The sequence below is a fragment of the Phacochoerus africanus genome, chromosome 11 (assembly GCF_016906955.1).
Source record: "Phacochoerus africanus isolate WHEZ1 chromosome 11, ROS_Pafr_v1, whole genome shotgun sequence".
NCBI lineage: Eukaryota > Metazoa > Chordata > Mammalia > Artiodactyla > Suidae > Phacochoerus > Phacochoerus africanus.
This window is the reverse complement of record NC_062554.1, coordinates 96,365,510-96,382,400: the sequence shown is the minus strand read 5'-3', so window position 1 is coordinate 96,382,400 and position 16,891 is coordinate 96,365,510. Positions and strand designations below refer to the sequence as shown.

Here is a 16,891-nt window from a genome sequence, read left to right as displayed (position 1 = left end):
TAACTGATTCATTCCTGACGAGAGCCCTCTTCCTGTCTTGCAGATGGCTGCCTTCTTGCTGTGCCTTTTTTCTTTCTTTTTCATTAGATTATTTTTTCTTTTTCTGTGCCACCTATCATGGCTACATCATTGCAGCTCTTCTGAATCAAAGCGTGGCTTTTCAGTGCCATCCTAACCAGAAGTCCCAAGATTTATAATTAGAAGTACTTTTCACAACATTTCAAATACTTGAAAAAAAAATTAAAAGCCACACTCTTGTTGTGTGCCATATTGAATAAAATAAACTGAAGATGTAGAATTTTTCCAATGAAAATTGTAAACATATTCTCAGAACAAATATAATTCAATTTTTATCTCTATAACTTAATTGCATTATTAAGCAACTATCCAGTGCTTGCCATGTGGTTTTGGAATAAAAAGATGAGCGCATTCTTTCATTGCATTTGCATGATAGGCAAAGATTTCTAGTCCCCACGACTGTTTCTCTACTTTCCTTCGACTGTTAACTGAATTTGCGTCTAAAAAGCAGTTTCAATGGGTTCACCAAATGCTATACAAAAGGTAGGCCCTGCATTACAAATGAATTCAAGTTTGAAACATGAACAGTGACCATTAATGGCACTGCCATATCATAAAACTGCCAGAAGAATTTCCTAGGCTGCAGTCAAATTCTTCCTTTAAAACACCCTAATTAATTACTAAATATAATAAAATTTGCCTTGTAAAGAAAGCTCCCAAAAGGAGTGATTTAACATTTAACCTCATATAAATGACCCATCCCAAGTTCTTATACAATTATTACAGAAAACAAAAATTCAGATGCATTAAGATAGAAGTCAAGTCTTGCAAAAATTGTAACCATCCAACTAGTTACCATTTTAAAAGCACCCATTTTTCCATATCTCTTACCTGAATGATGTAGCTTTGAAAGGCATTTCTGGCTACTGGTCCTAGAAACATGATGCGGCATGAAACACGGTGTGGCATAAATCAAGCCAACTGCGGCAAGGTAATGAGATGAATGACCTCCTTCCTTCTTAAGAAAGTTGACTTATACATTTGAAAGGAAAGTGAACTGAATTTCTTCCTAACTCCTTAAAAATCAGCACTAGCTTTGGACGTTTACATTTAGGCTCAATATATTATGAAACGAGTTCAAATGACAAAAACTTAGAAAACACACCTCAGACAGCACATAAGGGTTTAGCAAATATTTATTTCTTTATCATTTAAGTTGAACTAAATAAAAATTATACATAATGGTACAAATTATGCAATGTATAGTGGCAGATCCATGTTGACAGTCGAAGAGACATGTGTCAATGGTCTTTGCAGCTTGCTACCAGATGATAATGTCTCATGGCTTATTAGTGAGAAGAAAAAATATGACACATGCTGTTATGGATGCAGGCAAGCAAATAGCAGAGAAGCCATACAGACAAAAATACCTCAGTATAGCCCTCCAGCTTATAACTAAGCCATTTAAACACAAACAAAACACATTCAATTTTTAATGAAAGCCAAAATATAATGCTATTTTCCCAAGAAAAATAAAATAAACATACCAGCTTAAATAACACACTATGATCAAAAGTGTTCATGGAAAATCTCTTATTTATATCTGATTTAAATGTAACAGCTGGCGTGAAAAATAAGCACTGCTTTTGAAGAAGTAACGCAGTGTGATATTCTGCTCTAAGAAAAAGAACATTGACTCCTTATTGTCATCACGACTGTGGTACTTTCTCCTGGGACCTCAACAACTATACAATGCTAGGTAATGTCTTAAATTTATTTGTCAGGCTGAAGATAATCCATTTTAAGGATAACAACTGCTGCGTTTGTTTCATGCTTCAACACCAACACTCAAAACAACTTACTGTATTTTACAAATTTTACAATGTTCATAATCACTATGAAAATTTACAAAGCCCTACACCCTATAGCAAATATTTAACACTCGATAAAAACATCCTAAGTATTGAACTAATTTAGGAAGGAAAAAACTCTAAAATATGTATGGAATTGCCACTTAGTAAGCAGGCAAAGACTTCCTGTTCTCCTTTTTTCTGGAGCTCTCATTAACGTTCACTTCTATTTTTAATCCCTGTTTTTCTAAGCTGACAGCATTGCACTGAAATATTCAGTGAAAAACACAAAAGAAAAAATCAGTAATGTAGAATGTTAGACGTGGAAGAGACCTCACAAATCGTAAAGTAAGATCCAGTTAAATTGTAATCTTCCTAGTTAACACATCTCCAAATCTATTTCAGACATCAACTTTGCTAAGGACCCTGTGATTTGGGGTTATAGTTTTATTTCCCCACACCAGGCAGGCTTTTACTGAAATACATGCTATTTTCAGTTAATATTGGTGGGCAGCAATGACCTCCAGTGGATTTTTAGGTAAACAGCAACTGCATTTTTTTCAGAAATTGTTAATTTCCAACATATTTGTATCTTTAGAACTTTCAGAACCTGGCAGCTTATGGAACAAACTTTCCAAACCTTCTCAAATTTGTTAATTTTTGAATGAAACTACAAACCATCATGTTATCAACACTTTAACTTTTGTAATTGTATGCCTATAAGCCAATTTTAAAAATGAAATGAATATTATCCAAATTTAACATTTAAATATTCATAATTGTATTGTTTTCATGTGTAATTCACTTGCACTTAGTCTTTATTTAAATAAAAATTCTCAATCTCATATTTTAGATAGTTACAGCTAAATAAAATAGAAGGAAAGACTTCAGGAAATAAGCATTCTCAAAAATAAAAACTGATAATATTTATGAGAAAAGTAATCATGCTCCAAATGCTTCATAGTTAAGTGAACCTCATGAACCAATTTTCTTATTTGTTAATATAAAATAGGAAAATTTGATATCAAAAGGCAAAATGATTTAATTTTTTAAATAATAAAATATCTTTCTGAAAAGTCTTTTTTTTGATCCCAGGGAATATTATTTAGAAGGCATAACATTTAATTTTTAATAGAGCTTTAGTGCTATTGCATCTCGTTTTTGGCTTGTGAGGTTATAAATATTCATAAACATATTATCTGCACCTTAAAACATGACATAAGCATTAGCACATTTTTACTTCAATTAATTTTTTTTTCTGAAAATGATCACGATATATTTACTGAGAAACTGCTTTCAAATCTTCATTGGACAATCTTTAGAATTTAAAAAAGATATGAGAATTTACCTTTTCTACCACAAGAGGGCAGCAAAAATGTTTTCAGTTAGAGTTCTGTCACTCCATCTGTTTGGACATCCCTCTGCTCTTTTTCTGCGAAGTTAACTTCATTCTCTCTGCACTGGAGTGAAACTGAAAAACCTGCGTTTTTATCATGAAACAGAACTACTGTGATCATGGCTTAATGAATGTTTTAAGAAAAGGACAAGCCTCAAAGTAACCACAATTTCTCTTTCATGGTTTACAATAATTACAACACACCTGCTTTGTAAAACTTGTGGCTTAGACAACACCAATACGATAATTCTTAAAAGGTACAGACGTTCACAGGAGAGTGTTAGAGTATCTCATATTCTACATATTGTACACCGTGGTGGAAAGCCAAGATTTAAAAAGATTAAGCCATAATCACCATGTGTTTTTCCATGATTATGAAAGATTCCAATTTCTCATCAATATTGCTATAATCTTAAATTTTCCAAGGGTAAAATAATACTTGCCAAGGAACAGCAGCCAAGGACTCAAAACTACAGCTATGGTCACTTATTGATAAATATAATGTGAAATCATTGAGTAATACACTTATTTTTTTTAAAAAAAATTAATTTTCTGTGAGGTTTAACCAGTCAAATGAATTATGTAGAATAATTTATCATAATGCCATTATAGTCATTTCTGTATTACAGAAATCTCTTTTAAGTAATGCAAAGAGGGTGGGTGGTTTCTCTCTCTCTCTCTCTCTCTCTCTTTAAGGTTCTAAATATAAACTCTTCAGAAGCCAGTAGATGGTTTGGCCCCATCAGGAGTCTAGCGCATGCCTGGGCAGGCGATAGTGCTCGGCTTTGGGACGGAGCTTCTTTTCCTGTGGGTTGGCATACTTCCACTTGGAAGGGGACATTTTCAGCTTTTTTCTCTTCTTATCCGTGCACCATACCTTTTCACAGTATTCTTCCACTCTCTGGAAATTGCTATAACCGATAAGCTGCAAGAATTCCTTGTACCATGGCTTGGTTCCCCGGGGAACGCTGCTCCGGGCGGGACAAGGCAGCTTGTGAGTTCCGTCCTCTTCATATTCTTTGTTGAACATCTCTTCTACTCGTTCCTCCTCCACCACCTCCAGGGTGATTTTACGGATCGTATGGACAAAACTATGCTCTACCGTCTGGCAAAAATAGGTCCCGGCATCCATTTTGCTTATCCGCAGGAAGAGTAAACCAAGGTCCATCTTAACCACTCTGTCATCTGTCTTCACCTGCAAGAACAAGAAAAGCAGTGGCTCTCAAGAAGCGTCCAGGAGAAAAGAGCACCAACCTAGAACCCTTCCCACTATCTATTTTGAGTTTTTTCATTTTTGTTATCACACTGTGAAACACTGAATGTCACGTACATTAATCATATTATGTACACATTATATAATATAAAGAATACATTAACTATATCATACATATTATATAAACATATAAAATTATTTAAATATTATATTTCATTTTGTATTTATAAATGCATATTATAAAGTATAAATATATTCTAAATAAATATAAAGAGAATATATATATATATATATATATATATATATATATGAAAGGGAAAGAGGCTAAGTAATTAAAACTAGGTGTCTGTGTGTATCCTGAACTTGCTTATACTGAGATCACTTCATACTAATGACTTTGAGGTCAATCTATAGCAATATTGTTAAGAGCAAAGTGAGAGAGCTTTCTTCCTAATGATTTCAATTAATCATTAGAAAAAAACATCTAGTACAGCATAGCACTCTAAATTAGAGTGAAATGAAGATGTGCCAAATTTAATTTCTTTTGTTATGGCCAGAACAAATCCCATTTCTCACATACTTAGCTCAGGGGCTCTATGGTATCCCAATCATAATGATCAGTGTATCTACAAGGACCCATGATTAGGGGGCTGGGATACCTACCCTATCTCTCCTTACAAAAAAAATTATATCCATTCATTAATTTGGCGAGCATTTCTTACATTTCTATCAGGCTGTCCATTTAACAGAGATTAAAATATAAACAAGTAAAACCCAGATTCTACTGTGAAGGACTTTGCAGTCTAGTAAATATTAAGTCTGCTTTTACCTTCAGAATTCAAATATGTCCTTGTCATGTTTGTGACATAATAACTTATGCACGTCTGCAAATAAATCATTGTAATTCAAGAAGAGCACAATAAGGCTTTTAATTCATAACTCATTTTATCACCAATAATTGTACTAGTGAGTGTATGACTCGACACTAGACAGAGCTAGATTCAAGTACTGGCAGCACTGTCTACTAAATGGGTGAACGAGAACATTTATGCGTATTTTCTATCTTAGTTTTCTTTGTAAAAATAGAAGTAATAATCCTACTGTAACTTGAAGGATTGCTGTGAAGTTAATAAAATAACACAGGTGAGAAGACCTTGCGGGGTGCTATCAATGCTGACCTCCAGCTTTCCTATATCCAGGAACACCTTGGAGATGTCGTGAGTTTGGTTCTGGACTACCGCAATAAAGTACATATCGCAATAAAACGAAATAAAACCAAATTTTTGGTTTCCCAGTGCATTTAAACATTATGTTTACACTATACTGTGGTCTATTAAGTGTGCAACAGCTTACGTCTCAAAAACAACATGTATACCTTAACTAAAAATACTAATTGCTAAAATATGCTAACCATCATCTGAGCTTTTAACAGGTTGCATTTTTTTTTGCAATGGTAACAGCAGAGATCACTGATCACAGATCACTATAACAAATATAATAATGAAAAATTTTGAAATATTGTGATATGTGAAACCATGAGACAAAGACCTAAAGCAAGCACATACTGTTGGAAAAATAGCTCCAATAGACTTGCTCAAAGTGGGACTGCCATGACCCTCAAATGGTAAACACCACTGCGTTTGTGAATAGTGATAAAGCAAAGTGCAATAAAATGAGGTATGCCTGTCTGTTCCTTTAGCTGAAAACAAAGTAGTATTTGTTTTCATGCGGCCTAGGGTCCTATCATGATGGAATAAAGGTAATTGGCACTCCACACTGGCTGATTTCCCCTTTGAGAATACAGAACAAAAGCCCCATTCACCTTTGCCAGTGCAAGAGGGGCGTATAAAGATGCAACAAGCACACCACTTTGGCAGGAAAGGCCATTACCACAAGCATGTTTTCTGTCCCAAAGGTAGGTCTGGGGAAGACCTGCCAGGCTCAGCTCTCCCAAGCCTTAATCAATTCGAGCCCATCCGAAGTTACAGTGGGATTACTCACATGTGGTTACTTCTGTGTGGTAATAATGTGGCAAATGGCATTAGTGGTGCAGAAAGAGATTGTGTGCCAAATAGGGATGTTGATCAATTTCAAGGCTCCCGCAGGGTATGTAAGGTAAATTATTAAGCAGCTTCAGAGTGACATAGTTAGGTGATAAAAATCCTTCACAGGAAATTCCTCAACGTGGCAGGACCATGCCCTGGTGGACAGAACTGGATGGCCTTACCTCAGGAAGTTCTCCCATGACGAATCAGTGAGAGCCCTCAACCAAGCCATCCTCACCTCATAGAAACAATCTGTGATTTGTTGGTTGGTTTTGCTGAGAACATATCCTTGACACCTGCCACAGCAAATAACTCTTAAGGAGTTAGGACTCTGTGCCACTCTGTCCATTTCCCCGGGCTTCTGGGCACTCTTCAGCACTAGCTTTTCCCATAAATCCACCACACTATGCCCAAGACGATCTTGACTCTTAGCACATCCTCCGCTGTTTTTACACTTGTGGCTGCACTGGACAGAGAAGGACTCACCTCCTTAAACGTCTTTCTTTTCCGTGTATTACATGCCATTACATTGGGGCTCTTCTTGGTTCCTTCTTGGTCTTTCCTGTGGATTTTTCATTCCTTTGAAGGCACAGTCAATCCTCTGTCCCTCCCTGACTTCATGTTTTATTTGCATCCATTGATAGTTCTTCTATTTTCTCAATTCAATTAGGTTCTTCAATTAGGTTACACATAGATAATCCATTGTCTTGTGCCTCTTATTCATTATAAAACACTGACCAAGACTCATGTATATGATTCTTCTTTAACTACAATTCAATGCCTTTCCCTCAAATTGGACTCTGCTCCCATTTATTAACTTCCCTATTTGGGACAGTTACATCATTATCCTTGTAGTCACCCTCTCCTCCACTGCTGGTCATTGTATACTTCACTCTCATTTTTCTGCCTGCACATCCAATACACCAAGTTCCCATCAACATTTCTTCACTGGTGACTGGCAGAAACATCCATTCCATTTCCCTATTTTTGCTACATGTCAGACTCTCATACTTCATGACTTCTTGACCTTGTGTTACTGCAGGCACCCCTCAAATATTTCTGTTCCTGCTTTCAAACCCAACTTGATTCTGCTTTAGGACCTATGCTCTTGTCAGTGCTTAGAGAGATTCCCACACTGGCACCTCTTCATCCCAAAAGGCTGAACTAAATCTCCTGTCTTCAAACAGGCTCCCTTTATTCCAGTGTCTAAGTATCTTCGTTTCCTTAATACCATCATTTCACCTGTTAACTTTTAGACACCTGAGCCTGTGACACTACCTGAAAATATATAACAACCATCTTTAGGACATTTTCTATTGACTGACATCATCCCCCTTTGAAGACTAATACTCTTCAAAGATGATTCCTTTTTCTCATGCTCCTGATTGAGAACTTATTCAGACTATGTTGTTTATCTGAGCAGGTGAGAATCACTCAATTAACCAGATTCTGTCTTTCTAAGTCTCCATGCCCCATACAGCGCAGTGTTGTGTTTCTCACTAGGGCTGGTGGAAAGAGGTGCATTTCTGGAGATGACTGAGCATTCTAGAAGGATTTCTTTGTGTGTTTACCTTCATGAAAACAATATAAATTCATAAACTCTCCTTGGCATCATGTGGAAGATCAACCTCATTATCAGAGTTTGTGTTTATCCTAGATCCTAAACCATTTGCAAAGTTTTAACAGTTTCCAGCTTCTGAGAACAAACATGGATTTAATATGTTAATGAGACATTTCAGCCAAATGAAAACCAAATTTCTATGTTGTAATGTACATAAAATTTTTGAAGTCACTTGGGATACAGTGGGAGGGGCATGAGTCATCACATGGCACACGGTGCTATGGATAGATGCTTTACACACACATACACACTCACATGTGGTAGTTCCCATCCCATAACATGTTCATGAGGATAACTTGTTTCAGTGGAAAAAAATCATGGTATTTAATAGGCATTTAAATGGTGCATATATTTGTTTATATTTTCATTCAGTATTTGAATAAAAGCCACAAGCATCAAAAATGCATTTCTTCTGTCATTCTAGTGACTTTTAATAAATATTCTAAGTTATGAGAGCAGCCTTAGAAAATGCTACACTTTTAAGAGTAGGTGCGTGGTGGGGGGAGAAACCTATAAAATCTCAGATTCAAATCTTCCTCCTCACAATGCCTACTGCTCTTGGCCCCTGTACTGCCAACATATTTCCATGTCTACGTCTTATTCTGGTCTTAGTCTTTCTTTCCATGAGCTGAACTCCTTTCTAGCATCCACTCATCCATTAAAAAAAAATTTCCTTCCAGGCTTAAACTTTAACCTCTTAAATGCAGCACCTTAGACACTTGGCCATGCTACCAGGTAAACCTTCACTTCTTAAACGGATGCTTTCTTTACAGCCCATGAAGGGTTTTTGCCTCTTTTTTTTTTTTTAACTCAATAACATTCACATTTGCAGCACACAAGCTGGTATTTTTCATCCTTTTTCAAATTATTTTTCCATACCAGTTTCATCTCTTGAACCATGTTTTAAGTTTCATAAGGGCAATGTCTATCTTCTAATCATTCTGAATATTCCACAAGGAATAAAGTGCTCAGAGCACAGTGAGATGGAAGAATGCTATATAAAAAAGTTCATAGTGTACAAACCTGCAAAGCAATGGGGCAGACTAGGAAACCTCTACTCAAAAGCTATTCACTTTCACGAGGTACATTCAGTAATAATTTGGATAGAGAGGAAGCAAGCATGATTTGGGGGGCAGTTCGTAACTAATTAAAGAAGAGGGCTGTGTGTCACAGATACATGGGAAAAACTATTCTAGAATATTTCCTTTCCCTGAAAGGAACTTGCATATGAATATCATCATGATTATATTCCTTCATTCACTCCCTACCATACCTCCTGTGAGAGTGACTAATACTTGAAACAACAGGAGAGTCAGCCAGCCTAGTTTCTTGCATATAGCAAGCAGTTTATAAAAAGTGGTTTAACATAAAACAAAAAGCAAAATATAGAAATAAATACAAATCCTTCGGCACTGGATGAGAAGTACTATCTTGGTCTTTGTATGTTTTCAAGGCTGGTATAAAAAGCAGGTGTTTCTTTCATAATCAGAAACCCAAGTTGGAGAAACAGTGTACTGTGTATATATTAAGTCCAGACTGATTCAAAAATATGGAAGCACAACAATTATGGTGAGAACTCTCCTACATCATGTATCTTGCCTGTTATATATAGTGCCTATCTCTGAATTTTGGTCTCCCCTCCTGGGTACAGTGAATCAGAATTTCTGAAATAAAATATATTTTAACTCTGGAGTCTGGACAGCTGTACACTATGTAGGTTAAATTGCTTTGAAAGTTAAATGCATCTTCATTGCCCATGAATGCCTACAAATAAAAAAAAAAACTTAGAAATTTGTATTTGAAGTCCTTCCACGATTTAATCTTTACACTTTAGTTAACATGGGTACCTTCAGCATCAAATCTTGATTACAGAATTGTTTTCAGCCAGCTGTGCTGTCTGCAGACCAGATTTCCCTGGTCTAGAAGACGGTACGTAATACATCATTTTATCAAATATTCTTATAGGCAATCTACAAAAATCCAAAATTTCTGACTGAAAATGGTTTTAATATTCTGAGCTATAAAGATTGATTCGGTGTGTTTATAATGTCAAATAAAAAAAAGTAATTGAACAAAGAACCCTGCACATCTGGTAGCTGGTCAGGAAGAAGCAGTGATTTCCATGTGTCTCAACCATATGGTTCCACAATTTTTATAGGAAATAGAGAGACACAGTCTTGAATTGGTTTAGTTCAGAATACATTTAACAATGATATCAATTTTAGTTGAGAAATGAAGACCAACAATTTATATGTTTGTTTTTTTATCTGGTCCACCTTCAATACAAAAAATTTTGTTTGACTTACAGAAAATATGCCATATATGACAGTATAAAAATTTTACTTTTATTAAAAACACTTTCCAATGTGAACTTGTTATATGATAGAGATAATTCCCCAAAAGAGACAGGAGCAATTACTTAAGAGCTCATCTGGGGAAACCTATCATACTATATAGAGAACAAATAATGTTGTATATATACTTTTGATTAAAGATCCAAATGTGCAAAGATTTTATCGAATACAGGAAGATGCTGAGAAGGAAGTTATCATAAATAAAAACTCTATACTCTGAAAAAATGTTCTATTTGAAATATCAACCACATCAAAGAAGTTTGGAATATTTATATTCAAGAATGTATTAAGGTGCACAGAAGACGCAAAGCAATCTTTTTTTTTTTTGTCTTTTTATCTTTTTAGGGCCATACTCATGGCATATAGAGGTTCCCAGGCTAGGGGTTTAATCAGAGCTACAGCTGCCCGCCTACACCACAGCCACAGCAACACCACATCTGAGGCACATCTTCAACCTACACTACAGCTCACAGCAACACCAGATCCTTAACCCACTGAGTAAGGCCAGGAATTGAACCCTCAACCTCATGGTTCCTAGTCGGATTCATTTCTGCTGCACCGTGACCTGAATTCCGCAAAGAACTCTTGAATGTCAACAAAGAGAAATAAAAGAGAAAATGGAAAAAGCGTTTAAACAGGCAATTCAGAGGAGAAACTCAAATGTTTAATAAGTATGCAATTTAATGTTCAACTTTACTAGTAATTTTAGAAATGCAAATTTAAACCCTACACGCAGAAAAAAGGAAAAAATGAGAAAACACCAAATATAGGTGAGGGTATGGGGGAACTGCGAACCCACATGAACTGCTTTGAGAGTACAGATGGTGCAGACATTCCGGAAAGCAAGCTGACAATAGCTATAGAAATAAAGGATGTTGATAGATAATAATGTAGAAATTTGCACCTAGATCTCTAAGGGGTTGCCTGAAGATGATCATTAAAGATCAGTAGTGGGGAATTACCACTCTTAGGGGAATGAGTCAATTACGAGCAATGAATGCGCACCCTGGGATAAACAGCAGTCAGACACAATGCAACAGAGACACACACAGCCACAATGTAAACCACACAAAAGAGTGCTGAGTTTTAAGAAGTTGAAGCAGAGTAAGATCTATAACACAAAACATTTATTTTCACAGCTCATGTATACTAAAATGTTACATACTTGTTCAATATGTAAATACAGTATTGAACTTATGACAATCGTTACAGTGGATGCATATGGAGAAAGAAGGAAGGGGACCTCCTATTGTGGCTCGGCAGGTTATGAACACGATTAGTATCCATGAGGATGTGGGTTTGATCCCTGGCCTTTCTTAGTGGATTAAGGATCCAATGTTGCTGTGAACTGTGGTGTAGGTAGCAGATTCAGCTCAGATCCCACGTTGCTATAGCTGTGGCATAGGCTGGCAGTTGCAGTTCCAATTCCACCCCTGGCCTGGGAACTTCCATATGCTGCAGGTGCAACATGGCCCTAAAAAGTCAAAAAGAAAAAGAAAGAAGGAAAGAAGAAAGGAAGGAAAGGAAGTAAGAAAGAAAGAGAAAAAGAAAGAGAAAAAGAAAAAGGAGGAAGCAAGGATAAAAGTGGAGAAAGGTGGTCCAAGAAAAATAAAGTAAAACAAGAGAGGAGATCTGTGTGGACTGATCACGACAACATGCCATCAAAATAAGTAGTATGACTAAGTAAAATTTGCATCTGAAGTCAAAAACGAGAAAGAAAGAGCAAAACAGACAAAACCCTCAGATGTTTGTAATAATTATCTTGGTATGTCAAAGAAGAAACTAAGTTGGCTGTAAGATCTATTCATGCTCTAGGATACTACAATCATACACTTTTATAAATTCTTCTCAAAATAAGCAACAGTTTAAGAGAATATTTTATTGAAAATTTCTATAGATAAGAACATCAGGATGGTCAGGATGGAGAGGACAGAGGATGAAAGTAAAATGATGTTTCAATACAAAATGAACACCATATGGTACTGAGCAGCCACTCTCTCAGGAGTATAAATTCAGCACTAGATTTCCTAGTGACCAAAGGAAAGAGGAAAATATGATAAATTCTGAGATCCAAATATCTCTAAAATATCTTTTTTTAAATCACTCCTTATGACAAGTATATCTTTTCCTGGCACTGATGTACGAGAAAAATCTCATCTGTGTTTTCATAAAATGAGAGGCAGGTGTCCAAACAACAGCACTGCAATAAATACGTTTCCTTACAGTAATGCCTCAGTGTTCACTGAGGACAAGATGTCCAAGTCCTGTTCAGTATAAGTCATTCCGTGGGGTTAAACAATATGATATGGATATACAGTTCTAAGCTGATATATTATCAAGCAGATGTGTACTTTTTATTCTTGAGAAGATGATAAAAACCACAATGTACACTAGAACAAGAGAACTTAGAAAATGAAGGAATTGGTGTTTTTAAGCATCTACTGAGTGCCTGTAGATGGGCTTACTGCACTACCATGTTGCTTTATTTAACCAGATGTCTAGAGTCAGATTGGTCTCGGAGGGATAAAACATAGCTCCATATCTGATTCCATAGATCTAAAAAGGAATGTTTAGTTTTCAAGGACGTTCAGCATTCTCTTGGAAAAGTAGCAGAAGAGAGTTCTGCCTGAAACTCTAAACCCATTTCTACTCTTAGGACCAAGTTGCTTTATATTTTCCCTTTATACAACAGAAATGTGTCTTTGCCATTGCAAAGAGACAAAATGAAATTAAAAAGCTATACAGCTAATTACCCCAGAACTAAAATATGGGGCATATAACATTATAAAAATATGCTTGTCAAGGCTGAAAAAGGTAAATTCTAAATATTTACCTGTAAAGAGTTGTTAGTTTAGAAAAAAGGAGCACATTTTAATAGACTTAAGTAGAAACATCAAAATTACTAAAGAGATGTTTGAAATGAAGCAAAGAGTTCATGCACTTTAATATTATGACAACAAGAAAAACAAATAATATTCACATGGAACAAATCTGATGCTTTCAGAACATGTATATAAAGACAGAAATGTAAACATAGGGCTGTCATTGATCCCTGCCATGGATTACCTAGCACTGGTGAAGGTCGAGAAAATATGAGTCATCTAACAACCAAGAGGACAGAATAAAGATTTTAATCATATTCTCCTAGTTTCAATGACATAATACAACCACAACTTTAAAAGATGTAATCTGTGTACTCTATTTTTCTGCTGTTTATGTAAGAGAAACTGTCTCTATAATGCACTGAATCATCAATAAAATTATGCTTTCATTGAGACTACAAATTTAGCATATATGCAGTGAATTCTAAGATATGTAGAAGGAACTTCTGATTGATAAGTTAACCATGTCTCTTAAATTTCTCAACAGTATTTAAATAACTTTGATGCATTTATTCAACTCAGCAGCTGGTCTGAAGACAAAGTCGAGAAGTCACAATTTTTGGCACAGAGCAAAAAAAAAAAAAGAGTAAAGTCAAATTGAAGATTTGGAGCTTTGATGTCAACTTACATCCTCTCTTGAATTTTCTATAATAAAGAAGTACATTTAAGTGTTATTTAAGCAATCTATACAATGAATAAGTTGATACTTTATTTTTAAGAAACACAAACATACACAAAAATAGTCTTCCTTAAACTGAGAATCCCCAAAAGAAGGGTCAACAAGGAACAAGGAATCTTCTATGCTTACAAGAGATACATTATAATGGCAGTCTCATGGACCAGCAGCTTCTTGGCCTGCCTTATACCACTTTGGCACAGGCATAAAGAATATTTTATGTCTCTTGGGACTGTCCCCAAATTTCCCCACTGGGAATTTATCAACTCCTTTCTAGAACCCAACTTTTAGAGTGTCTCTGTAACACACATTGGCTTTGTCAGAAAAGGACTAAAGTCCAAAAGAACATACTCCAGGAAAATACTCATTTTGCTTGGTTTTGTTGAAACTCATTCCAATGAAATTAGAGTGCTCAGCATAAAATGAGGGCTTTGTTTTTCATAGAAAGGTATTTTGTCCAAAGTACAGAGATATTTAAAATGGTTTCACTTGTATGTGTTTTCATTTGAGCTCTTTAATCAGAGGTTGACAAGTTTCCTGTAAAGAGCTATAAAGCAAAGATGAGCTTTGTACATCACATGGTCTCTTATAACTACTCAAATTTGCAGTTGTAGCATGAAAACAGTCACGACACCAGGTAAACAAATGGATGTGGCAGTTTTCAAATAAAAGTTTATGTATAAAAGAGGCTGAGGGCCCTATTTGCCCCCAGGTTGCAGTTTGCCAACTTCTGCTTTAAGTCATTGTCAAGGTTCCAAAGACCATACTACTTTCAGGTTAAAAATAATATACTCCAAACTTAAAACATTCAAGATGATGATCCTATTAATGTGAGCAGCTATACTAATCTTTTGAGTAGCTTGAAGAAAATGTGGCTTTCTTTGTCATAATAACTGAAAATTATACACAGTGAGCTAATAAACATTTAAACCTAAACAAAACAATTCATATTTTTTCCTCAATTACCTTATTTCAAAACGTAGTGCTCATGCATTTTAGAGAAAGAGGAATACATAGAGAAATTCTTCAATTTGTCCAACCATGTGCCTTAACAAGTGGGGGGTTTCTTTCCAAATTTCTATAATTATTTTGGAGATTTATAAATCCAAATACATGGAATTGCATCTTGCTTAACCCCCAAGTCTGCAAGCCAGTTTCTTAAGAAATGTGCTTAAACAGTTTGTGTAGTGTTTTTATTGGCTTAAAAATCAAGTAAAATAGTTCCTAGATCAATCTGTTCTTTTTTTTTTTTTTTTTTCCTTTTTGGCCACCCTGTGGCATATGAAGTTTCTGGGGCAGGGATCAGATGGGAGCCACAGTTGAGACCTATGCCACAGCTACAGCAACGGTGGATCCTTTTACCCCGTGTGCTGGGCTAGGGATTGAACCTGCATCCTGGTGCTACAAAGACACCATCAATCCCACTGATCCACAGCAAGACTCCCAATCTGCTTGTTTTTGCATCCTTATATACAGTCACAGGTCTACAACTACTGTGTTATTTCTCATCTCCATCACTTGTGCTTATACCACTCCTTCTAATTTAGATTCTACTCATCCATCATCCATCAAGACATAACTCAAATGTCACCTCTGCCTTGACTTTTCCCCTAATTTTCCATTATGCTACCTCTACAAACATTTTCTTTTTCCATTGTTTCACACTACACTGTAATGAACGTAATATAATTACCTGCTTACCTTACGGTATTCACTTAAAGACTGCAGGCTTCATCACCTATAAAGATAGGCTCTGAATGAATATTTACTGAAGTAAAACACTTATTTTAGACACTTAAATATGGAGGAGAACAGAAGTCTGGAAATGTATTCCATCTGCAATGTTAAACAGCCTTCACAATTTTCAGTAATACCAAAGAGTATATGTGAAGCAGTTTCTATTACATGTATGGGGCAGCCACTTGCCCATCTTTTGACCCTTGTAAGTAAATGCACACTGACAGTTAACATGGTATCATTGAACACAAAGATGTATGTCCCTATCACCTCAATAATTACCTGCTTCCACCTTTATTCCCACCCCATTACATTCTAAATACCCAAAGCCATCTTTTTAAAACCAAATACTAATTACATCATAGCTCTGCTGAAAACTACCCAATATCTTACTATTTAATTCAGAGAAAAACCCAAAGCCCTTTGTAGGGGCTACAAATCTCTGCAGGAGCTGACCTTTGATCTCACTTTTGGACTCAGTTTATGAGTTTCCCTATTGCTCCTTCTCCTCTAGCTACTGCCCTCCACTCCAATGTTCTTTGAACTTATTGGGTGGCATCCTGATAAGGCAGGGGCTCTACCTCTGCTGCTCCCACTGTCCAGAGAGCACTTCTCCAACATTGTCACATGGCCTATCACCTCACCTCTTTCAAGTCATTTCCAAATGTCACTTTGCTGGTGAACTTCCCAGCAAGGCCTTCCATGACCACCTGTTTAAAATTACAACCTTTCCCTGCAAATCATCTCTCTTCTATTTCCTCCATATCAGCACCTGATACATTAAGTAATATTCTTATTTAGTTATGTCTTCCATCTTTCTCCATTCTCCAGAATACAAGTTTTACAAAAGCAAGACATAGTAGGTGCTCATTAAATATGTTTCAAATAAATGAATAAAGCAATATTTCAGTTAAAAACCCAAGAAAAGGAGGTAGAGTGCTCTGAGTTTCATATCCAGATAAGCTCAAATGATAGAGTGTACTTATTCTGCTAGAGAATCCCACTTCTACTGCCTGGCCTAGGGTAGAATCCTTAAAAAAAGCAACATGACAGTGGAAATTCACTGATGTACATGTTGTATAATAATGATTTCTGGATT

General features: G+C 35.9%; 1 protein-coding gene across 1 annotated transcript in view; it reads right to left on the bottom strand.

Annotated features, from left to right (window-relative positions):
* Nucleotides 1-1,212: 1,212 nt before the first annotated feature.
* The window catches only part of SEMA3E (semaphorin 3E), a 259,711-nt gene continuing 244,032 nt past the window's right edge, over nt 1,213-16,891 (bottom strand). The window contains exon 17 of the mRNA XM_047753502.1: nt 1,213-4,459. Within this exon, the coding sequence (XP_047609458.1) occupies nt 4,007-4,459 (453 nt within the window). The 3' untranslated portion in view covers nt 1,213-4,006. The remainder of the gene's footprint in view (nt 4,460-16,891) is intronic.